This window comes from Acanthisitta chloris, unplaced genomic scaffold (genome assembly GCF_000695815.1).
Source record: "Acanthisitta chloris isolate BGI_N310 unplaced genomic scaffold, ASM69581v1 scaffold3299, whole genome shotgun sequence".
In the NCBI taxonomy this organism is placed as follows: Eukaryota; Metazoa; Chordata; class Aves; order Passeriformes; family Acanthisittidae; genus Acanthisitta; species Acanthisitta chloris.
Genome location: NW_008692994.1, coordinates 193,671 through 217,720, shown reverse-complemented (window position 1 = coordinate 217,720; position 24,050 = coordinate 193,671). Strand labels below are relative to the sequence as shown.

Below are 24,050 nucleotides of genomic sequence, written 5' to 3'. Positions count from 1 at the left end.
CAGGAACCATCCTCTCGCTCCGTTCAGTACACATGAAAGCCTTCCATGTCATCCCTGTTTATGAATACCAGCAACTAGCTGTGTAGCCTACACTTACAGCCTAAAAATAGCTTCTTTGCAATGCAAACTTGGCATCAGGAGCTGACAAGTTTATTTGATATCACCTTCGTGTGTTTCGTTCAGGAAAAAAATTGGCTTCTAATCTGTGTATGTGAACTATCAGACTATCTAATCACTGACACCATGAAATACTAAATGCTTTTCCGCATGGCACGTTCCACAATTTGTCTCCCAAACAGATTTCTGGAAAAGGTAAAGAGAAGTTTAAGTGAAACCAACTGCCAGCAAGTGTCTGGTGGTGGTGGCTACTGTGAAACAAAAGAACAGTGTGGGGAGGTAAATATTAATTCAGATCTTAAGTTGGAGTTTTTTCTTGGTTTAGGTTTTTACAGTTCAAGAGTTGCAGCTTTTTGTGGAGAGTGTTGTGCCCAAAATATAACAGAACTCACGTGGAACATAGGCTACATCTGCATTCCCTTCATAAAGAAATGACACAGCATTTGCTTATATCTGTGGTCTCTTACTGATGGTAGAATTATTTTTAAAGCTTGAAAATTGCACAACTCCCTAACAGGAGTCTGTAGTGAGCTGGCTGTCAGTCTCTTCTCCCAGGTAACAAGTGACAGCATGAGAGGAAATGGCCTCAAATTACACCAGGGGAGATTTAGAGTAGGCATTAGGAAAAATTTCTTCATGGAAAGGGTTGTCAAGCATTGGAACAGACTGCCCAGGGAAGTAGTGAAGTCACCATCCCTGGAAGTGTTCAAAAAGTGTGTGGATGTGGCACTTGAGGACATGGTTTAGTGGTGAACATGGTGGTGCTGTATTGATGGTTGGACTCGATAGTCTTGGAGGTCTTTTCCAACTTCTATGATTCTATATTTAGTTAGAGAATTTAGAACAAGAAATTTCATCAGATTCCAACAAAGAAATGCAGTTACTCTTCTGGGTTATTGGGGGTTTTTCTCTCTTTATCTACAGTGCTTTGTGGCAGAATTGACTGGTGACACTCGACAAACTTTTGCTCTCCAAGTTTAACCACCAGACCACAAGCTGTTCCTAGAGGAGATTATTCCAGAGAGTGCCATGGCTTGCACTTATATTTTACAGAGCTATAGCACATGGTCAGTGATGAGAATGGAGATATTTCTTCATTTTCCACAATACTTGAGAATGCATTTTATTTTAACCATTCTTGGTGGTGAGAACCAGCACACAGATCTCAGTTTCTGGGTGATGGTTCACTCTGTTCACTAGGACTTTCCACAAAACCATTTTATTAAGGTGAAGTTCACAGAAAAGCCAAACAACTGTTGTCATCATCCAGACCAGAAAAAGGTTCAGAGCTTTGAGTTCACAATGTAAGATGTGTCCTGCCGTTGGAGGATGGTCAATTTAGATTAGATCTAAGAAGTTATTAACAAAGAGAAGTGAGGCACTGGCACAAGTTGCCCAGTGAGCTCTTGGATGCCTCTTCCTTGGAAGTATTCAAGGCTGGGTTGGACAAGGCTTGGAGCAACCTGGTCTAGGGGATGTCCCTGCTCACTGCAGGGGGGTTGCCCTAGAGGAGCTTTAAAAGGTCCCTTCCATGCCATTCTAAGGTTCTCTGATTCTATTCACAATGGCTACATGAAGACTCATTCACACACAGCCCTGGGGCAGCATTTCTTGTTGTCTAGCTCTGTGATTCCCTGTTCTGTGTGCTATTTTCCCTATTTTCAGCCCCTTTATATTTTGTAAGTGAGGAGTGGGTACTAAATAGCCACAGAGCTGCATTCTTGCAGCACAGGACACTTGACCACACAATGAACTTTTAATTGGCCTCAACTGCATGTAGTACAGCACATGTATAATGACCTGAAAAGGACTTCTTTTAATATCTACAATCATAAACAGCATTTGTTTCAGAAACAGTGTTGGGGAAGAGTTTAAGGCTGCTTTTGGGTTGTTCCTTTTTGAGGTAGAGGTGTTGAAAGGGATTTCAAAAGAGAAGGCCTGCTGGGGAGATAAACTGCTCTGTGTCTCCAAGCAGCACAGGAAGCGAATCGATGGTGTTGCCAGTGGGAAGCTCTTAGAAGTAATTAGTGATAAGAGTGAGTCAGGAGGAAATCTGCTTGGCAGCTGCAGTGTATTCATCGGTGCCTCTGACCTTGGCCTGTAGGTGCTTCAAGGCTGCTGGGAAAGGTTTGCTGCCAGAGCTGCTGAGTTTACCTGGATTCCCTTGGAAAGACTCAGTGAAATCTGTTGACAGCCTGCAGGGTGTAACTTCTCATCAGGTGGCTGAAAGCTCTGCATCCCTTCCTCAGGCACTGCTGAATATGTGATAGGGTTTGGTGATGGATTGGAGGACTCCTGTTTGCAGTTTTTAGATGCCTAATCTAGATTTGCCGGAGGGTGGGAATTGTATCCTCCTTGCAAACACTTCTTTGCCCTGCCGTGGGACAACATGAGAGCTGGCAAGAGCGAGTGAGTCACTGGCCAGAGTCCAGAGCCCAGGAGGTTGGTTGGCAGGAAAGTACACAGTGGGATTTAGTCTGACACAATTTATTTGGCTAAAAGGGATAACTGATGGTGTAGAGTGCATGTTTCACCTTGCTAAAGATCTGCATTCTGTTGCCAGAGCATGAAATGATAACTTAATCCCTGATTGCTTCTTACAGCGCTGCAGGCCATAGTCTGTGGAAGAATGTTTATCAGCCAAAAGTTATGTATAGCTTCACCAGTCCCAGTTTCAGTGCCTGTTCCAGCCTGCTCACTTCTGAATTAATTTGTGGCCAGATGCTTTTACACCAAGTCTGTTATGTCTTCTGCAGTTGGTCCCACTAGTCACACTCCTCTGCTAATGCCTGTTACTGATTCCTATTTTTTCCCCAGCATGAATAAATTACTAACAGAAATGTACAAGCCCTTAAGCAACTGCCACATTGGGTTTTGGGGTGATGGGTGTTGGTACAAGTGTTTAATGAAAGAATTTTTTGTCCACAAGAATAAATAAATATCATTGGAACAAGAAGTAGGGAATAAAAGCTTATTGAAACTACCTTCCTCATTAAATACTTCAGGATTATCTGATTGCCCAAATGAGAGCTTTCAGCTGGAACACAATGGGTATGAAAGAACAGCAGTGCTTTGAAATAGTTCTGTGGTGTGTTGACTCAAGAGTAGTTCACAAAGTATTTCCTTCACTTAAAAATGACCACAGTGGTTTGCTGAGGTGGGAGGGAGAATAGACAAAGCAGATGGGTAAATTCATCATGTGGCCAAAAGATGAATTTAGGCACTTTAGAGGCACAGAGGAATGCTGTGGTGAATGAGCAGCACTTATTTAGGAAGAAATAATTGGACTTTTACCACCAAATGCCAAATACATTGATATTTCTTTAGTATTTTTTCAGAGCCCGGGTTCTCTCGTTCCATTTCACTCCGAAGTTGGTGTTTTTTCTCTTCAGAGAAAGTTGATGGTACAGATCTGTAGGCTTTCATGCAATTCTAGCTTTAAGCAAATATTTAATTCTGCCTAGAGCACTCTGACATTTTTTCAGCAGTCTGGAGCCATTAGCAGGGCATGGGAGCTGAGCTGTCATGGTGAAGACTTGCCTGTAATTTTCATAATATGCTGTATTTTCCTTTTGCTTCTCAGCAAACAGGTCAATTATATCTCATTTCTCATCCTTGTGCTGGGAAGAAAACAGCTGATTGGAATGGTACATTGAAGATAAGGATTTCTTTTCTAGGTCAGGCAGAAGAGAACTTGGTGCAAAAATGTTACCCTCAAAAGCAGTTCTGTCAGGTCTTAGTTTCTTTCAGGTCTTAGATTGTGCTTATTTCTTCTTGCCAGGTACTCTGGTAGTAAGATTTCAGTCCTGAGGGCAAGGTTAGAGGGGATATTTGGAAGAAATTCTTTCCTGTGAGGGTGGTGAGGCACTGGCACAGGTTGCCCAGAGCAGCTGTGGCTGCTCCAGCCCTGGGAGTGTTCCAGGCCAGGTTGGATGGGGCTTGGAGCAACCTGGGCTGGTGGAAGGTGTCCCTGCCCAGGGCAGGGAGTTCAAACTAGATAATCTTTAAGGTCCCTCCCAACACAAACCATTTAGAAATTCTATGATATGGGTAGGTGAGGAAAGGAAGCCCTTCTTAAAATGGTAGAACTGTCATCTTGCGTCTGCTGAACTGTTTGAGTGAGTTGGCATAAATAGAGTGCTGGGCAAAAAGTCTTGAAATCTTCCTGAAGAAAAAGTGATATATCAGTGTGTATGCCAAAATACTTCAGATTTCTGTTGACATTCAGCATATGGGAAATGTCAATGTGGATATTGAAATCATGGAATTATAGACTTGTTTAGGTTGGAAAAGTCCTTTGAAATCATTGAGTCCAACCGTTCCTCCAGCACCGCCAAGCCCACCACTAACCCATGTCCCTAAGCACCACATCTATACATCTTTTAAGTCCCTCCAGGGATGGTAATAAGGTTATTGATTGCTACCTGCATTCTTGTCTCCATGTTATCATTCAAGTTTTCTTAAATGTGTTGGAAGAATATAGACAGTATTGGATAAGTTCATCAGGGAGGGAAGGTAGGGAGCCTGTGCTCTTGGGAAGAGCAAGAGGCAGTGTGATACATTATTCTCTTTTGAGAGATACAAACACTAATTTTACTATAACTGAATGTTTGAGGCTTCTAATAATATGTCAGGATTTTTTTAAGTGCTCTTTTTGAGATGCCTGTGCCTTGACAAGCTGCCGTTCTGGGGTTCCTTTTTTTCCTGGAGTGGTTCAAATGCATTGTGCTTTTCTTTCAACTCCCAGACTCCTTGGACGTTGATGGAAGGTTTGAGTTGGGAGTACATAGATATTGTGCAACAACCTCTGGGTTATCACTGTGATCATGAAACGTGTCTGTGCCGAAGTCAGGAAATTCAGGCATTTACTGAACCATGGAGACAAGACAAATCACTCTTTTATGCTAATCACCAACGCTTCTTGCCTGCAGCTCTTATCTTCTCCCTCCTCCCCATACACCATTAGACCACGATCATTTGTGGTTTCCAGTCTGTGTGTGCAGTTTTATGTACTGCTTAAGTCCTTCATTTGGAGTTGGATTCAGAACAGAGTCACAGAATATTTGGAGTTGAAAGGGATCCATGAAGATCGAGTCCAGCTTTTGACCCTGCACAGCACATCACTGAGAATCACAGCATGTGCCTGAGAGCATTGTCCAAACACTCCTTGAGTTCTGTTGATCTTGGTGCTGTGATCACTGCCCTGGGGAGATTTTCCTGTGCCCAGTCACCTTCTGGGGGAATAAACTTTTTCTAATACCCAACCTAAACCTCCCCTGACACAACTTCAGACCGTTCCCTCAGGTCCTGTCATTAGTTGCCAGAGAGAAGAGATCAGTGCTGCCCCTTGACTTCCCCTTGTGAGGAAGTTGCGTACAGCAATGTGGTCTGCCCTCAGCCTCCTCTTCTCTAGACTGAACAAACCAAGTGACCTCAGCCTTTCCTCATATGGCTTCCCCTCCAGGTCCTTCACCATCTTTGTTGCCTTCCTTCAAAACAGGCCATGAATAGATGTACCGCATGAAAATAATACCATTTAGCAGCTGCCTGGTTCCAGAGACACCAAGAATGACTCTGAGGTATAAATTTCTGCACTCTGCATATCTTTTAGCTGAAAACCCAGTGGTGCTGATATTGCACTGAGATTCAGAAAGCAATTGGCTACGATATCCAGTGAAATTCCCAAACTTGTAAATACACTGTGCACATACAAATCACACCATTAAGATTGATTTCTTTACAAAATGGGGCCACAGCAATGTTCTCCTTTGAACTGCAGCCACTTCAACATTACCTACTTGCTTAATGCCTGGTGGACATGTTAAAGAAGTCAGGGAACTGAGTCCAAGTGTCTCCTCAAGCAGGCATCCTCCTTTCCAAAGAGAGGAGAGTGTTACTCTGTGCTTGAAGACAAGGCAGACTTGTGGAACTAAAAAGGATGATGAAGTAATTTAACTTATTATTTAGTGCTCCAAGCTGGAAGGTGTCTCAAGCTGCAGGCTGTGATTATCTCTAAATTGCATGGACAGTCATGAGATAAATGACTGAAAGCACTTTGGGGCTGTGATAAGAAAATGTCTAGTAGCAGGTTTTATACTATAAGGCTTCTTCATGGTGTTAGTAATTCAGTGGAAGGAGAGTAGACAGGCAATTAGCAAGTAGTCAGAGACACCTGAACATAGGAGACACCTCTTGTACACATTGTGTTTAGAGGGAGTGTGTGCATATTTAAAAGAAACAGAAAACACTATGAAAATTTCCTGAATGCTCTTGGTGAATCATTTGTTTCCCTATGTTGCAGAGTCCTTACAATAATTTCCATAATTTACAGTGATTGAATAATGTGAGGGTGAAGAGCTTGTGGCCTGCTCTGATGACTTGGAGCCTCCAAGGCTGTGGATCCCTTCAGACTCCTGCAACTGGCTCTTGCTTGTTATCATGGACTAGTCTCTTTGTCTTCTTTGTTTGAAGCAGAGAGGGGCTGAAGTAGGTTTTAGGAAGAAATTCTTTCCTGTGAGGATGGTGAGGCACTGGCACAGGTTGCCCAGAGAAGCTGTGGCTACCCCGTTCCTGGAGGTCTTAAAGACCAGGTTGGATGGGGCTTGGAGCAACCTGGTCTGGTGGAAGGTGTCCCTGCCAATGCCAGGGAGTTGGAACTACATGGTCTTTAAGGGTCTTTTCCAATCCAAACCCTTCTGGGATTCCATGATTCTTCTATTGTCAAAAGATACTGGATGCACATGTTTGTGTTTAGGTATGTATGTGTAAATGTAACAGAATCCATGGAAAAAAATTCAGCTTTCTTCTGAAATGATTCTGGATGAGATATTTGTATTTTCAGGGAAGACAGACAAGCTTGAACTGGTTTAAGGTAGAGGCTCTAATGAATTTATGGATTGCGTGACACAGCTGGGTGATCTACGAAAGGAAGAAAAATCAGGCTCGGTGAACCTGAAAGAGTTCTTGAAATACCTGATTGTGGGTTAAAAAAATTGTTCTCATTCTTGGGACCTCTCTCTCTCCCCACCTTTATTTTCTACTTCTAGCTGCCAGTAGACTCCCCTTTGAAATTTTTGTGGGTGTCAGCATGTTTTTCTTTCTGAAGTTCAGGAGTGTTGACAGTTCTCAACTCCTGCACCAGGAAAGTGAGCAGGGAGGGGGCTGGGAAGATTGTCTGGTGCAGTTTCCATCAGTGGAGGTAGTGCTGGCATCAGTTTGACTTGTTCCCAACTTTTACCCTTTTGCTGAGTCTGTAAGGAAAACCACCTTGCATCAAGAAATTGCAGTAAGCCTTGAGAGCATTTGTCTCACTCCAAAATCTTTCAAAAATCTTGTTTTAGAGTGCTCTAGCTTCCCAAAACCAGTCAGGAAGAGTTGTTTGGAAAGATTTTTTTCACAGGAGACTTGGTGCAAGGCCTCAGCCCTGGTAGCTCTTGCCATAAATGGTGCACACACAGAAGTCAAAACCACTTTTCTAGGCAGAAGGTTGTGGCTTGGCTATTTGATGTTGGAAAGGTCTCACAAAAAACCAAAAGTGATTAAATTTGCAGTGAAAATTCTCTTTGTGTTTGAAATATTTTTTCTTGGTTAAGGTTCTTGGTGTATTTAATCTAAAAGAGCTTAAATAAGTTGCTAATAAAGAATTCAATCTTGTCTTCTTGAGGTCTCCTAAAACTCACCTGCCACAATAAAAAACGCAAGGAAAGAAGTACATTTCCAAAAGAGACATTTTTAAATTTTATGATGAAGAAGCTGGAATTAAGGAGGTTCGTAGCAGCTTAGCTTTGCTGTAAACAAGTTGCACTGTGTGTTGTCAAGTTGCTCACAAAAACATTCAGAACAGTTCAGCTGTTCTGAAATTGGGGGTTCATAGCACTGTCTGCACTAGTTGCACATTAATTCTGTATATTGACAGGACCTGAGGCTAATAGTGTGAAGAAAACCTTGGACTGGGAGTGTTGGATCCTCTTGGAAATAAGGAGCTTGGGGAAAGTGAAGGGGGCAGGATGAAAGTCATTGAATTCAAAAGTCAAATGCTTTTTAGAAACAAACACCACTTTCCCTTCCCCTCCACCAGCCAACCCTCACTTTTGAGGGAAAGCTTCTGTGTGTGGGTTTTGAGGTAATAGTTTAGTAAGAAGAAAACAATCAGCTGTTGGATTCTAATATCACAGCCAAAACGGTTTTCTGAGGTTTTTTGTGTGAGAAGGGAACTATATAATCAGCTGTTCAGTGCCACATCACTTAGGGTAGCTCTGATGAAAATCCTGAAGAATTCAGGAGTAAGATGTCAGAATCTGATCTCTTGAGCTTGTTTCTCTCTCTATACAGCCATAGCATTAAGGGTTTTGGGTGTTTTTCTGATGGATAATTCTAATGGCACAGTTATCCTTCTGCAGCCGCTGTTGGAACAGACTGTGTTGTGCTACTGAAAAAGATGCCTTGGGAAAACAGACCACTTCCTGTAAAACAGAAATTTCTGTAAAATATGAGAAGTATATTTACAGCGTGTAATTATCTCCACATCAGGAAAGCTTTTCTACAGAGTTATCCCATGAGCTATTTGACCAGATGTAGTGATTTTCCTTCAAAATGCTTCCCATGATTTAGTAGCCAGCAGTAGGGCTCTCCTATCCGAGTTCTCCAACTTTATATTTATCCTGTGTGCCTGTGGCATGTGTGAACATTTTAATAATTTCTCTTAGTGTCAACCCTTTGCTTTCCCTAGTGCACAGTAGATCATTCTAGGATTAATCCTGTGTGACAGTGTCTTGGCTAAAGGTTGTCCTGGATGCAAATGCTGTGTGTGTTGATGCTGTAGAACAAGATCATCATTTATGTTCCTGTATAGCTATATCATAGAATGTTATGGGGTTGGAATGGACCTTAGAGATCATCTAGTCCCAGCTTCCCTGCCATGGGCAGGGCACCTCCCCCTTGGCCAAATTGCTCCAAGCTTTATCCAGCCTGGCTTTGAACACTTCCAGGGTTGGGGCATGTGTGTACAGACATACATCTGCTGCTCTACCTGCCACTTCAGGAGTTCAGCAGACACCTAAAACAACCTATGTGCTGTCCCAGAGGCAGAACAGGTTTGCTGCCAAATCCCAGGGCATCATTTGCCATTTGGGATCTATTGGAGGAGTTAACAGGCTGCCACATCATGAGGTAACTTTTTTTTCCTTCTCCCCTTGGTTATTAAGAGGTAGCTACATTCCACTCTATTAAAAAATACTGGAATTCACAATAGTAATTGAAAGTTTGGGCACTGGCTGCTCACCAAGCATTATCTAGAGCACAATAGTATCCTGACATCTAAGTATTTACAAACAAAAGGATAAAGTTGTAATCCCCTTGTCATAACAGGAGCTTTGTGGGATCCATGCACCACTTGAATGTGGCCAGGGCTAAGCAGATTATTGTCCCAACAATACAGAAAATTTAGCTCTAAGTGCACAACACCCCAAACCCACAAAGCTGCTGCTCAGCCTGAGTTCTTGGGGCTTGGGGGCTTTTTTTGTTGTTGTTTTGAGTGAGCTGGCAAAGATCAGTTTTATCAGTAGGAACTAAGTAACCACCAACTACGCCTGGAATGCCTTGGAGCACTGGAAGAATTTCCCAAGGAACAGTGATCACCTTTGTTCCTTTTAGCTACACAAGTTTAGGCTTTGAACTATGTGTACTCCTTCACATTTTCTTTTACATGTATTTGGGGGCTTTGTTTTAAAGAGACTGTTTCTGATTGGAAAAAATCTTTGGCTCAAATAGATCACTGTGGTTTTCTCTCAGAGAGCTCAGTATTGCTGTGGAGGTAAAATTGAGACTCTGTAAGAATGATATCAGTTGGAGGATATCATCCAGAAATTGGTGTCTGGTGGGACTCAACATTTCGTTACCACTTGGTCTACATGTGTAAATGAGGAAAGAATATTCATAAACTGTTAAACCCAATCATCAGTGCTTGACCTTCTGAAATACTCTGGAAAAATGGATTTCTAAGTGTTGTGAAGAAGCTTGAAGTGATCCAACTTGATTTAGCTGGGTTTTCCTCTCATTGTCTACCTGGCAGCAGCAAAATGTGTTGCAAGTTCTGTTTGTCTGATATGTGGAAAGACAGGAAACAGCTTCTCAATTAATTCTGCTGTTTCTTACCAGCTGTCATCCTGCTGTCTTTCAGTTATGTCTTGGTAAAATAATTAAATGTGTTGTCTACATTTTATTTCACCATTGTCTGTCTTTTCTTTATGCCAGGAAAGAAATTCTACAGCTGAAATTTAAACAGTAAAACTCTGAACACTGCAGTGGCTTTTCTGCCTGACTGCTGGCTCTTAAATATCCTTATTCTGAATCCTTTATTCATACAGAAAAAAACCCAACCCTACCAATTAAAGAATCTGCTTCAGAAAGATAACTGGGCCCCCAAACTTCAAATAAATGCAGGATCTTCCTGGTATTTTTTTTTGTGCCTACATCCTTCTCTGGTGTGTCTGAAGTTGTGGGCCTTGAGACTGCCTGGTGCTGGAGCTCTTCAGTAATTCCTGCACCACTTACCAGCTTCTTCACTCTAAGAAGCTCCTGTAGTACAGTGAAAACCTGCAAATCATAAGCTCAGTTACACCAAAATAAAAGACTGTCAAACAGTGATTTGTTCAATCCTGCTTCCCATTCAGGCAGGTTTCTAGTGCCAAGGCAGCAGGAGTGAAGTGCAGGTCCTTTTGGTGTTCCACTCCATCTGCACCCAGTGTTTACCCTCCGAGGTACAACCAGGGTCATAGAATCACAGAATATCCTATGTTGGAAGAGACCCACAAGGATCATCAAGTCCAGCTCCAGGCCCTGCGCAGGATACCCCAACAATCTCACCATGTGCCTGAGAGCATTGTCTGAATGCTCTTTGAGCTGTCAGGCTTGGGGCCATGAGCACTGCCCTGGGGAGCTGTTCCAGTGGCCAACAACCCTCAAAACATGACTCAGAAGTCTTGTTTGAAGGATGAGTTTTCTTGAGAAACCCTTCAGTCCTTGAAATCTGTTACCTTTTAACACAGGGCTCTTCAGAGCCTCATTTACTTAGAATAGCACTGCACTAAGGTGCTGGGAACGGGATATTTGGTATTTCTGAGGTGTTCTCAAGCATCCTGACCCTGCGGTGTTTGAGTGGGGAAGCTCATGGAAGGTGAGTGAGAAGGAGCAAGGGAAAACACATTTCATTCCAGTGAAAGGTGTCCCTGCCCATGGCAGAGAGGTTGGAACTAGATAGTCTTTAAGGTCCCTTCCAACCCGAACCTTTCTAGTATTCTGTGAAAACACTTTAGGGAAGCCACAAAAGAAATGAAGCATTATGGTCCAAGGTTTTTCATACAGGTACTATTTTGAGCCATATTTAACCAGGGAAAGGAAAGAAGGAAAAATCTGCAGCAGATGGGGACAGGTAGCTCTGCCTAGTGTAGCATTAATTATTTGGTTTCAGGGAATAGTTGATATATAATGCAGTTGTGCAGTAACAACATAGCACTTCTCTTCTAGGTTTGCTTGAAGTGTGGAGCAGCATCATGGAGTGTTGCAGCAGGGTCTGTGAATGTGTGGGATAAACACTTCACCTGATCCTAGGTTTATGAACTGTCAGAAGCACAGTGGTTTGAGCTATATCTATACAAACATAAAAAGAATAAACTTCCTACAAAGTGGAATTGTTCCTGAATCTGAAGGACAAATTACTGTGACACATGATGCCAGCTTTACTTTAAATAAAATGTCTGTGAATGCAAGTTGATTTAAGGCAAACTAACTCAGCTGGGAGCATAAAGATGTGGCCTTGCAGTGTGATCTCAGGGAGACACCAACACCTTTCCGCTGGGAAGCCCCAAGGAGTTTTCCCCCATCCGTATGTTTTTCTAGTTGTATTTTTAGCTACTTTCTAGAGGTTTTGCTGGGCAGTTTTTGCTGAAGGGCATAAACCAGCACTAATTACATTGGAATTTGATATGCTTGTTTTTGCAATGGTTATGGAAGATTGAAAGTGGAAAGCAATAAGAATTATGGAGATTTGCTGAGACTATCCTAAGTCTTAGTTAGAATTGTTCCCTCTCCCTCCTTTTTTTTTTTTTTAACCTCCAAATTCATATTACATTTTGCTATTCTAGAAGCTTCTGAAAATGACAAAATGTTATGCTTCCATTCCATAAATCCAGTGCAGCATTGTGCTACTGGGCAGTATCAGCCAAATGTGTAGTTTGGATGATGTTGCAGTTGCTGTGGGCACAGGAAATGTTCTTTTTCAAGAAAACACAGAGAAGAAAAGCCATGCCTGGCTTGTCAGCTCATGTCCTACAGCCTCTGTACCTCTTTTCCATGCTTTCTGCCTTGCCACCTCCCACCTTTCTCCTCCCTTTGCCCCATCTGCCTGGCTCTGGACCTAGACAAGAAGCAAGATGTGCTGTGACTGATTTAGAGCATGTGCTGATTTGCCAGCTGGCTGCTATCTTGTAGCTGTGGGGTCAGCCAGACAGAAAAGGGCTGAGCTATCCTTGCCTCTTCCCAGGCATGGTTCACCTCTACTCCTTCCCCGGGGTGTTTTCCCCACAAGATTTGCAAAATCTCAAATATACTTAAGGTCACTATACCTTCCTTCTGCTTTTGAGCATGGAAAAACTGATCTGGGATGTTATTAAAATGCCACAAATAACTGCTGTTGAATAGAGTTTGTTATGTTTGAATATATAATTTAATTATTCTCTTCTTTAAAGAAACCAAACCACTAGTGGCATTGGACATAGACTGATGGTCTCAGCTAGGACCTGCTCTGAATTTATCCAGTTTTTTAGACTGTGTCTGAGATCTGTGGAACTACCAGTGTGTTTATGGGGAATTAAACGTATCCTGATCAGGAAGCTTACAGTGTGTAAGAGCTACTTTAAAAAGAAATGGTTACTCAGGCTGCATGTCTTCAATTCACTCTCAAGATAGCAGATACAGTCCCAGAATCACAAAATGGTTTGAGTTGGAAAGGAGCTTAAAGATCATCTCATTGTAACCCCCTGCCATGGGCTGCAGCAAATAAAATAGTGTTACATGTAGGCAGCTGTTTTAAGGGATTCTTTCTCCTTTTTAATTTTAGAATCACAGATACATTAGTTCCCCCTGCTGCTGTTTGACATTGAGTTGAGAAAAGATAAAAGGGGAGAATTAGTGAAGGAAAGTCCTGTCAGTCTGGATATAAGTGTCAGTAAGTAGCTGAAAACGTCTCAGTGACATCCTTCAGTAGCTAAAAGATAAGTTCTCCTTTCATGTCCTGAATGTTTCTGCTACATCCAAGATAGATGTGAGTTATTGGCTGTCAGCCAAGGAATGACAGTGAGTCCTGCCTGCACCTTGGAATGTCAGTATCCTTGGGGGAGCTCCTTTTCCTTCACTGCCTTGGGGACACTGGTTTGGACACAGCTTTGGTGAGAGCAGTTTGCAGTGACACAACTACAGTAACCTTTTCTGCTTTAGAACCATTTGTGGTTCTGTACTCATTTCCATACAGGTTATCAGTATTGGGATCCCCTGAGGTTTTCTTGCTGATGCCAGCCTCGTCTGCAGGAAATGTTATTTGCAAACATTGCTGTTATCCATGTTTTGTTGTCATAGATCCTTCCCTGCTCTACACCTTGTCACCTACAGAGCAGGTGGTGCTGTTCTTGGTGCTTTCCTTTTCATCACCTCTGAGATGGACAGTAGTAGTGCTCTGCACTTGGGCACGATCACCCAGCACTTCCAGCGTGTGCTTATAGCTAACCAGGCTGTTGTGGGTGCTCTATGCCCCTATATATTCATTTCCCAAGGGATTTTGAATCAGACTGAAAATCCTTTCATGGGTTTCTGGGCCCAGCACGCAGCTGCCAGCATTAATGGGTTCATATGTGCACAGCACAATGCTGTGTAATGCAGGCTGCACCCTTAATGCTTTCCTTGGGGAAACATTTGTCCCATTTATTCTCTTCATGGTCAAAAGTACATAAACCAGGCTACAGCTCTGTGTAGCTGAGCTGTGTTCTAAATGCTGTACTCTGGGTTTCTTAGAGCTTCCCTTTGCTCACGTTTGGATTAAGCAAGACGGGAAATGTGGTTTTGTGTGTTTGTGCAGCTCTTCAGAAAATGAGATCCTTAGTTCAGACTAAAGGTCTTAAATTAAGCTTGATGATGCATAGCATAATCTATCCTCTTAAAATTGTATGTGTGATAGAACTTCTCAGATTATATCCTTAGTGCTGCTTTAACCCAAATACTCAGTAATATGTCAAGTATTGAGGGCTGGAAAGATCAACTGTGTTGTCACAATATAATCCTGCCTTGGAACTGGGCTTGGGAATGAAGAGCAGTGTTACATCTCTGAGTGCTAAACTCAAACTCCAAATCTAGGCTTGTTATTCTCTATATTTTATGCAAATGTTCTTCCTGTAGGAATAGGAATAAGCCTTCCCTGTAAGCAGAGCTCCCCTAAGAGCTACTTAGCAGTTTCCAGTGAAGTCCTGCAGCAAAATGCTCCAAGAGCATTTCAGAGCAAAGAATGCCAACAAAATGCTCTTGTGTCTCTCTTAGAGGGATCCAGAGAGGCTCTCTGGTGTTTCCTGTGTCTGGATCAAAGCCCTGGTGGAGGATATTCCCTCAATACACCTTCATATCTATGCCTACCCAGGAGCAATGGTGACAGAGTGCACCAAGCCTGCTGCCAAGGACCTTGGGAGAGCTTTTATTCCAGCTGAGCCAGATGGCAGGGGAAAAGGGGTCATGGTGTTACTGCTGACTTGAATGACTCTGTGACATGGGTGACCTTGACTTAAATAATCATCTTGTGTACTGGGTCATGCCAACTGCTCTCCAAAGTCACTGTTGTTCCTGTACTGTCAGAGATATATAATAGATCCCAGCATGATACACATAGTAGATTCAAGCATGAGTAAAAAGAAGTGATGGATTTGCTTAATAAATAATTATTTGTGAGAGACAATGCTTAGAAATTACTATTTTTAAACTCACTTCTCAACCCATGAGCAGCAAGAGCTCTGAGAGTAATCTTGTATGGCTCCCATGTCTTTCTCCTGCTCTGCTCAACAGAAATCAATGTTGCTTGTCACAAGACTTTATTCACTACTGATGTCAAGAGTTTTCTAATGTCATTTGGAAGTCTAGGACAAGGAGAATATTGGTGGTTTGTTGTGTGTTTCTTGTTTTTCTCCAGTCTCTGATGTGGGGAATCTGCAGAACCTACAGTCAGGGCATTGACTGCTGCTGTGCTGTTGTTTTAAAGGTCACTCCAGTAATTTTGTACTTGTTGTTTAAAAACAAACAAACAAAACCTTCCAAACTTTTAAATTCTGCCCATAACAGATGAGAGGAATTGCTGTTCTCTGCTCATTCTTTTAGGGAAGCAAATGTTTGCTCTGCTGTCCCAGCAACTGTGAGAGAGCTGAGTTGAGCAAGCCCAAGGGTTGGACTCTGAAATTTCCTCTTGAAAATACTCCTGTCGTTCCTGTTCAAGTGGTTTTGGAAATTTTTATGTTGCTTGGGTATTTTGTTTTTAAGAGGCAGTGACACCCAGAGAGAGAGAGGTGTCACAAGGAAAGAAAACCTGAGAGAGAATGAGGAAGAGATTGTGGCTGTTGTGAGGAAAATCAGTGCCTTTGAATTTAAAACCAACTTAGAGCAGCATCTCAAATCTTGCTCTTATAAAGGTTAATAAAATGACTTGGGATCTGTAAGCAAGAGAAGAACTGAGGAGAGAAATGTACTTTTTATATACAGAATTCTAGTGATTAATGACAGAGTAATTAACCTAAAATCACTGCAGCTAACAGTCCTTGTTTTTCTTTTGTCTTTCTTTTTCTTCCCCGATCCTGTACCAAATCCTTTCTGTTCCTGATGCTTTGGGGAACAGTAGGACCCACCCAAAGGTAAGGGCTTTATTGCTTGTTAAATCAGTATGTGAAAATTGTTCTGTCACTTATTCAGTCTTGGGTTACCCAAATATTAAAAGCATTTTGCAAAGCAGCTCTGTTGTTGATCAGCTGTTGAGTAAGAAACTCGAAGCATCTCCTTGCTGCAGAAGGGCTCTGTACAGCCTGTGCCAAAAAATGAGTCAGAGGAACAAATGAGAACATACACACTCAGCATTACAGACTGTGAATGGAGGATACTTGTTCTTTGTGGGCTTTTAAAAGCATTTTCTGGGATTTGTGTTGAAGCAAACTCAGTTTGTTGTTGCAGTTTATGGTCCCATGACTTTGCATTTGGTTTGAAGACATGTGTCTCTGCCCTGGCATGTCAGGATTCAGCTTTAGCGATTTAGTCATATAGCCAGTGATGTTTTATTAAATGTTCTGAAGGCATGGGATGTTATAGTAATATGTTTAATTCTATGAGAAGTTAAACCCCCTCAATTTTAAATAAACAAGCTGTTGTTCTCTCCAATGATATAGAATAATGATATAGAACACTTTTATCTGTTAGTGCTGGGACACCAGTGAAGTACAGAGGGAAAAACCAATGTATTTTTGAAGATAAGTTATTTAAATTTCAAAGATTTTGCTGCATTAAGCATTTTTTTAAATTTAGGTAGTCAGCAGCATAGCAATGCAGAACATCCAAAGGGGAAAGAGGAGCCTCTGTTAAGGTTAGAGAAATCCATAGCCAAAGAGCCTCACATTGCACTTCCCTTTTCCTGCATCCTACAGAGTGAATTTTGCCTGTGTGAATGTAGGTCAGACATTACCCTAATTAATTTTTTTCTTGCAAATACATACCCAGAGGAGCAGTTTTTGCAAACATCTGTCCCAAAATAGGCATTGTCTTATTGCATATCAGCTCTCAGGATGAAAGGTGCCTCTGGACCTTTCAGTGGATTTACCACAAAATGGAAACTTTTCTATTAAAAAATATTATAGTGCTAGTCTTATGATAAAACTAATTTGATTTATGTTGTTCTTTGCACATATTAGACTTTAACTTCTTTGGTTTGTCATGGCATATAAGTAAATACCTATTCCTTTTGTGTGGAGAAAGGTTCCTACCCTAGGGCTTGTTTTTAATTTATGCAGACAAGAGGCATGGGGAGATGGGAGGCAGAAACAGCTAGAGGACATCTGTCAGTTTGCAAAATAGTAACTCTTGTGAAAAATGAATTGCAAGGATGGCTTTGAAGGGAGATAGGGAGAGCTCCTTGACATCCACTCAGTTGGCACATGGAGAGCAGGGAGTAGGGTTCACACAGCTAGAAATAAAAAAAAGGAGCAAATATAAAACATAAAGGAAGATGAAGTGTTTGTTTAGGCTTCAAGAAAATAAGTAATTCAGTGGGAATGTGTATTATGCTCAGAATGGCCCAAAGGAGAGGGATGTTGGGATAACATATTTGATTCGGCAGCAGTTTTTATAAAGTGTCCTGGTTATTTCCCCACAGGTGTTTGCTTATGATCACTGTTTTTGGTCTATGGATGAATCCGTCAAGGAAAAATATGCAGGTAATATTTACTGTGGCTTTGTGCTTGTTGTCTCCAAGTGCAAAGGATCTAATTAAAATAATTAAATCTAATTTAAATACAACTTTTGCTACAGGGCACAGACCACATGGCACAAAGGGCTGTCCCCGATATAACTGTTTGTTGTCAAAAGGAAAAGGAAAATCTTCCATCATTCCTGGTTCCCTTCTCTAAAGATGACAATAGCAATAGGCTTTGCCACACATTTGCAGTGTAGGGTATGGGGAAAGCCATCATAGTCATGGGTTATGAATATTTACAGCTCTATTTAAAATACTGTTCCCACTCCATAATTTTAAAGGCATTAAATCCTTTTATTTTCAGGATTTGAGGAGCATTGTTATATGTGATTTCATGTTTCACACTGCTGATGGGAGTTTGGCATCATATTAGAACTTAATGAATCCTTTAAAAAAGCCTAATTTAATATAGGAGTATGTGAATTCACATGCTCCAGGGAGAATGTGTAATGTATTTAATTAAAAGTTTTCTATGTATTATTATAGCACATTTTAGCAAATAATTATGGTACAATACAAAGTACATTTGGACTGAAAACTTCTGTGATCTATTCCTTTCATACTTGTTTTCTTTTAAAATTGGAAATCAGATGAACCTGTCAACATTTATTTTCTAAAAATCAGTCACATATGCATCTAGATTTTAATTTCTGTAACAAATAACTAATGCATAATAATAATGATATATCAAGGAACTGAGAAAAACGTGGTACTTTCAGCCATACAAATTACATGGGAATGTGTAGATTTTCTTTCTCACACTAATGGAGGTGCCTGTATAAATTATATTATGGTCTGTTATATAGTGGAACTGTTTTGTCCAAAGTAATTCTGCTGTGTTTAGCCTGGCACAGCTATTAGTAATCTTGATGGGGAATTTAGCATGGACTTGGATGTAGAGAGATGAACATCAGTGAGACAAATGAAGAGCTTAAAGGACCATTAACACATTTGAGAGGACTTTTCAGTATGTAAAGTTCTGCCATGTCTTGTTCAGACTTTAATTCCTCTACTTGTAAAAGAAATTCTGAATATAGAGATTTTGTTTAAATAGTTACTACCCAAATATTTTAAGACTTGTAAAAGAAATTCTGAATATAGAGCTTTTGTTTAAATAGGTACTACCCAAATATTTTAAACCTTTCTTCCTCTGCTTGAAAAAGGAGCCAAAAAGCTGCTCCTACAGATTTAGTTCAATAACAAAAGAAGTGATAGACCCTGTATTTTGCTAATGCATATCTTGTGCCATAGTATCTCCCACGCAGCTGCGATTCCTTGTCTGCAAAAATCTCCTCATGGTATTATTCAGTATCTTATACGGTAAAATTATCCAGTGCTCTGCTGATTGCCTTAGATTAAAATCAACTGATGATTGTTAAAATGTAGAGTTTGAGTGTGTTTTGAGGGAGTGTCATTCACCAAGGAATTAAATTCTGCAGCTGGTAGTAGATTCTCTGCTGATAAAACTTCTGAGTATGAACATTGATAGGATGTTGCTTCAAGCACATACAGGTAGGTGCGTGATAATCCCAGGCTGAGGTTTTTACAATAGCATAAATGTGGAAGCATCTACTGGTGCAGATGGTCTTGCTTCTGTCCAAGGAACAACAACTGGATGCAATTTAGGCACCAACAGCAGGAAAACACTCCCTGCTTTTACCTAGTTATTGAAGAATCCAAATCAAGGCTGTGAAATATCTCTTGCAGTGTTCCAATGTTCGTTTGTGTGTTTTATTTCTTAGGTCAAGATGTTGTTTTCAAGTGCCTTGGAGAGAATATTCTTCAGAATGCCTTTGAAGGCTACAATGCTTGCATCTTTGCCTATGGGCAAACGGGTGAGTCCCAGACACAGGCAAAGATACTGTTCACTCCAGAGGTGTTGTGTTCTGACTGGAGACTCTTTTCATGGCCTTTGAGACATTGTTTCAGGAGAAATGCCTGTAATGTAGATAAGAAATGTTTTTCTCTTTTGTAACATCAGATACCAGGTGGAAAGGATGAGAAATAAGATTTTGTTGCTGCTGGCTACCCTTATTTCTCACACTTCAGATTATAATCTTTGAAATGACCATGATAGACCTTGAGTTCAGAGCATCACTCAGATTTTCTGCCTCAGGAGTAATCTTGAATTGTCATTTTAAATGTAATATTTGAAGAGTGATATGAAGAGTTTTCTCATTGTGGCACATCTGTGAGTGTTGGTGAGTTGTCATCTGTATCTACCTGCAAAAGTCTTCAGCAGTATGAACTAGATTTCTTGTTTTCCTTTTAATTACATAGTCTTTAGCTCAGTAGTGTTTTGGTTACTTTAAAGCAGAAAACTGAACAAATATCTTTCACTGAAATGCAAAAAAAAATTATAACCTATTCTCTTTCCTATCAATGTTCTGCACAGTGAGAGCCTTTGTTGCATGTACATTAATCATAGATTCCCACACACAGGATCTGGAAAATCATACACAATGATGGGTACTGCTGACCAGCCTGGATTAATCCCTAGACTTTGCAGTGGACTTTTTGAAAGAGCACAGAAAGAGGAAAATGAAGAGCAGAGTTTCAAAGTGGAAGTATCCTACATGGAGATATACAATGAGAAAGTCAGAGATCTTCTTGACCCAAAAGGGTAATTTGTGTGTGAACAGCACTATAGTATGTTGTCCTACACACTTCCTTTCCATATCCAGTTTGCCTTAATGGATCGATCTAAGGCAGTTGCTTCTTCCTGATCTCAGTATCCTCTCATTTTAAATCAAAATAAAGTAGAGAGACTAAAAGCTTAGAATAAACTCACCCTAATGCCACCTTCTATGAAGTGACAACCTGTCTGTGTCAGCTTTTTATGTGTAGACATAAGGCTTTTTTGTTTGCATTATAGTCCTTGTTCTGTGCTTTATTACAGTATTTGTGAGACCATCCTGTTTGAGACCTGTCAGTGAGAAACTGACTTTGTATAAATGTTGTCTTAAGTCAGTCATGTGCTTATAAATACCTTTTTTTTCCCAACCAGAAGCCGTCAGTCATTAAAGGTTAGAGAACACAGTGTTTATGGTCCTTACGTAGATGGCCTATCCAAACTAGCTGTTGCTAGCTACAAGGTAAGGATCAATTTTATGAAAGGCTTGTGTTGACATCTTAAACACTACAGTAGTGTCCCTTAAGCAGGACAGAATTGTTAAGCTGCTCCTAATTGCAGTGGAAGTGACATGGATTTTAGAGCAAGAGAGCTGTAGATTGTTGTAGGTGGTCCCTGGGGAGAACAGGGTTAAGAGCAGAAACTCACTTCATCCTGTGCTATTCAGTAATTCTGGAAGTAATTCAACTATTTAATGAAACAGATTTCCTCCCAGACTTAAGATGAGTGTACACTGTCATGAGATTTCAGCTCAGCAGAGCCAGGCTCTCAGTACCACACTGTGTCACTTTTTGGCTGTCATGCTGCGTCTAGAAATTACACCTCCCAGTAATACACACTGCAATTCTAAATTACTGGTTGTTTACAAAGCAAATACTTGAGAACATCACGTCAGACTTGCTTACTGAATAGTGAATGTTTATCTGTGCATTCACAAAATGCCCTGATTTTTCAGCAGAGCCAGGCTCTCAGTACCACACTGTGTCACTTTTTGGCTGTCATGCTGCGTCTAGAAATTACACCTCCCAGTAATACACACTGCAATTCTAAATTACTGGTTGTTTACAAAGCAAATACTTGAGAACATCACGTCAGACTTGCTTACTGAATAGTGAATGTTTATCTGTGCATTCACAAAATGCCCTGATTTTTAAAGAACTATTAATGTACTGTGGGAAAAGTAATAAATAGGGGATGCAATTCTGTCATCTTAACCAAAACATGAAAATGGTACAGTCCCTCCTGTTGGAGTTTATTCAGATGTTCATCTACCTCTCCTTGGTGGTTTCTGCCAAGACAAGAGACATTTCACGCTTTGCCTTTCCATGTTGCCCAGCAGCTTTGTGTAGTAGAGCATATGGAGTCAGAGTGGTCTGTGGTGTTCTTTTGTTTGACTGTTTTTTTCAGTTGTTTTAGTATCATCCAGCTAGAGATGCAGAAATAAAAGTTAAGCCCAAGACTGTAAAGTTTTAACTATTTTACAGGATTGCTGTAAAAACCCCAAGCAGTGAAACTGCCTATTTCTGAAGTATCACAATTTAACAGATCAAAGGACTTTATAAGCTATTAAAATTAGGAGGTATATAATGACCCATTCAGCATGGTTCTGTTTTACAAACCTTTGAGCCTTCTGCCAGTATTCCAGACTCCAAGAACATGTGTTCGGCAGTTGAGGCTAAAATGTTACAGGGTTCAAACATGAATTGCTGTTTCCTCACTTCTTTCTTTGCTTTTGAGTGTTGCTGTGTGCAGGCAAGTGCATTGTTTTTGTTGATAATTTGCTATCTAGGCTGAAGTAGTGGACACTGTGGAATTCCTAGGCTTTGAAGGGGAGATCACAATGTTTTTATTCCCTCACACTTAATGAATAAACCATGGGAAACTTAGAAAATATTTGCTGTATATCACCAAAATGAGATTAGTTTTGTGGATAATTGAAAAGGATTTTAATGCAGATATGCTCATGGCTGTGAAAATTGTATCTAGGACATTGAATCCTTGATGTCTGAAGGCAACAAGTCTCGAACGGTGGCTGCAACCAACATGAACGAGGAGAGCAGTCGGTCCCATGCAGTCTTCAAGATTATCCTCACCCACACGCTCTATGACGTACAGTCAGGGGTAAGAACCACACGTTACAAGGTCCAAATGTCAAGTGTGGATGTGTCTCTTGCTGTAATGTATTTCATAGAAAAGAAACACTTCTTTTTAAGCATCAGTGGGTAGTGGATGAAAAACAGAAGAGCACCTGAGTATAGCTCTGGTCATCCCCTTCAAGGTGTTATTTCATGCAAATATATATACATGATCAACTTTATAAACAGAAACACTTGCTCATTTCAAACATTTTGCGTTCTATGCCATAAATGTTTTTATGTGTATATATTAAATAGCTAAAATACATTTAAATGTAAAAGTGTTTTTGTTTGTGTTTACTCATAAATAAATATGCCTCCAAGGAATGTGCAAAATACATGGTATTAATATTTAATCCCTCACAGAAAATGGTGGTAAATTAAAATTGAAATAGATCTCCCATCCCAAAAGTCTTTAAACTTTGTTGATAGATTCTGTGCTTGGGTAATTCTTTAATATCTTCAAAGCCTTGGAGAAATTTTGAGTGTCCACAGAGCAAATCTAAGGCGTGTACGTGCCTAAATATTGAATATAATGGAAAACATAATGAGCATTTGGACTTTTTCCTCCTCATTTCCCAGTCTCTACCAATCTACTTTTTCTAGTAATTTTCCGTGTTCTTTATTTGGATTCTTTTTTCCTTTTACACTTGAGATCAGTATGATCAGATTCTCCTGGAAGCTATGCTTGGGCACATGCAAAGCAAAGAGGTGATTGGTAGTAACCAGCATGGCTTTACTAGGGACAAGTCATGCCTGATGAATTTGGTGGCCTTCTGTGATAGGGGCAGAGCAACTGATATCATCTACCTGGACTTACGCAAGGCATTTGACACTGTCCTGCACAACGAGCCTCTACTGTCTGAGCAGAGGTTGCAGCTGTACAGATGTATTCTTTCAATGCTGCTGAAGAGGTTCATAGGGGCAGATCATCCTCATGGGGTGAGACGATATACAGCAGCTGGGGATCTGTGGGCTAAACCATATAAGATCTGCTCATTCCCATTGATGCTTAACAGTACATTGAACATACAGAGGTATATGAAATAGTACTACCTAGTCAAAGTTTGGCTGGTAAAAAGCATCCCTGCTCTCCATTTGAGTGCTCACCTGTCTGGAACCTGAATGGATTGAAAAACTACGTGGAAGAAGACATCTGGGCCATGGAAATCCCAGGAGCAGCTACAGGTTGGGTGGGGAAGTAATTGAAACCAGCAGTGAGGAGAAAGACTTGGGAGTGACAGTGGATGAGAAGCTCACCATCGGCGGGCAGTGTGTGCTCATAGGCCAGAGAGGCAGTTGAATCCTGGGCTGCATCAAAAGGATTGTGGCCAGCAGGTCAAAAGAGGTGATTCTTCCCCTCTACTCAGTTCTTGTGAGACCCTGCCTGGATTACTGCATGCAGTTCTGGTGTCCTCAGCATAAGAAGGACATGGAACTGTTGGAGGAAGTCCAGAGGAGGCCATGAAGTTGCTAAGAGGACTGGAGCATCTCCCCTATGAGGACAGGCTGAGGAAGTTGAGGCTATTCAGCCTGGAGAAGACTTTGTGGAGACCTCATAGCAACTTTTCAGTATCTGAAGGGCCTACAAGGGAGCCAGAGAGGGACTCTGTGTTAGGAACTGCAGGAT

General features: G+C 41.0%; 1 protein-coding gene across 1 annotated transcript in view; it reads left to right on the top strand.

Annotated features, from left to right (window-relative positions):
- The window catches only part of KIF13B (kinesin family member 13B), a gene marked incomplete at its 5' end in the record, with an annotated part of 117,502 nt that overhangs the window by 25,484 nt on the left and 67,968 nt on the right, over nt 1-24,050 (top strand). The window contains 6 exons of the mRNA XM_009082894.1: nt 16,037-16,049; nt 17,555-17,615; nt 19,396-19,488; nt 20,096-20,276; nt 20,661-20,748; nt 22,272-22,406. Coding sequence (XP_009081142.1) covers nt 16,037-16,049; nt 17,555-17,615; nt 19,396-19,488; nt 20,096-20,276; nt 20,661-20,748; nt 22,272-22,406 — 571 coding nt within the window. The remainder of the gene's footprint in view (nt 1-16,036; nt 16,050-17,554; nt 17,616-19,395; nt 19,489-20,095; nt 20,277-20,660; nt 20,749-22,271; nt 22,407-24,050) is intronic.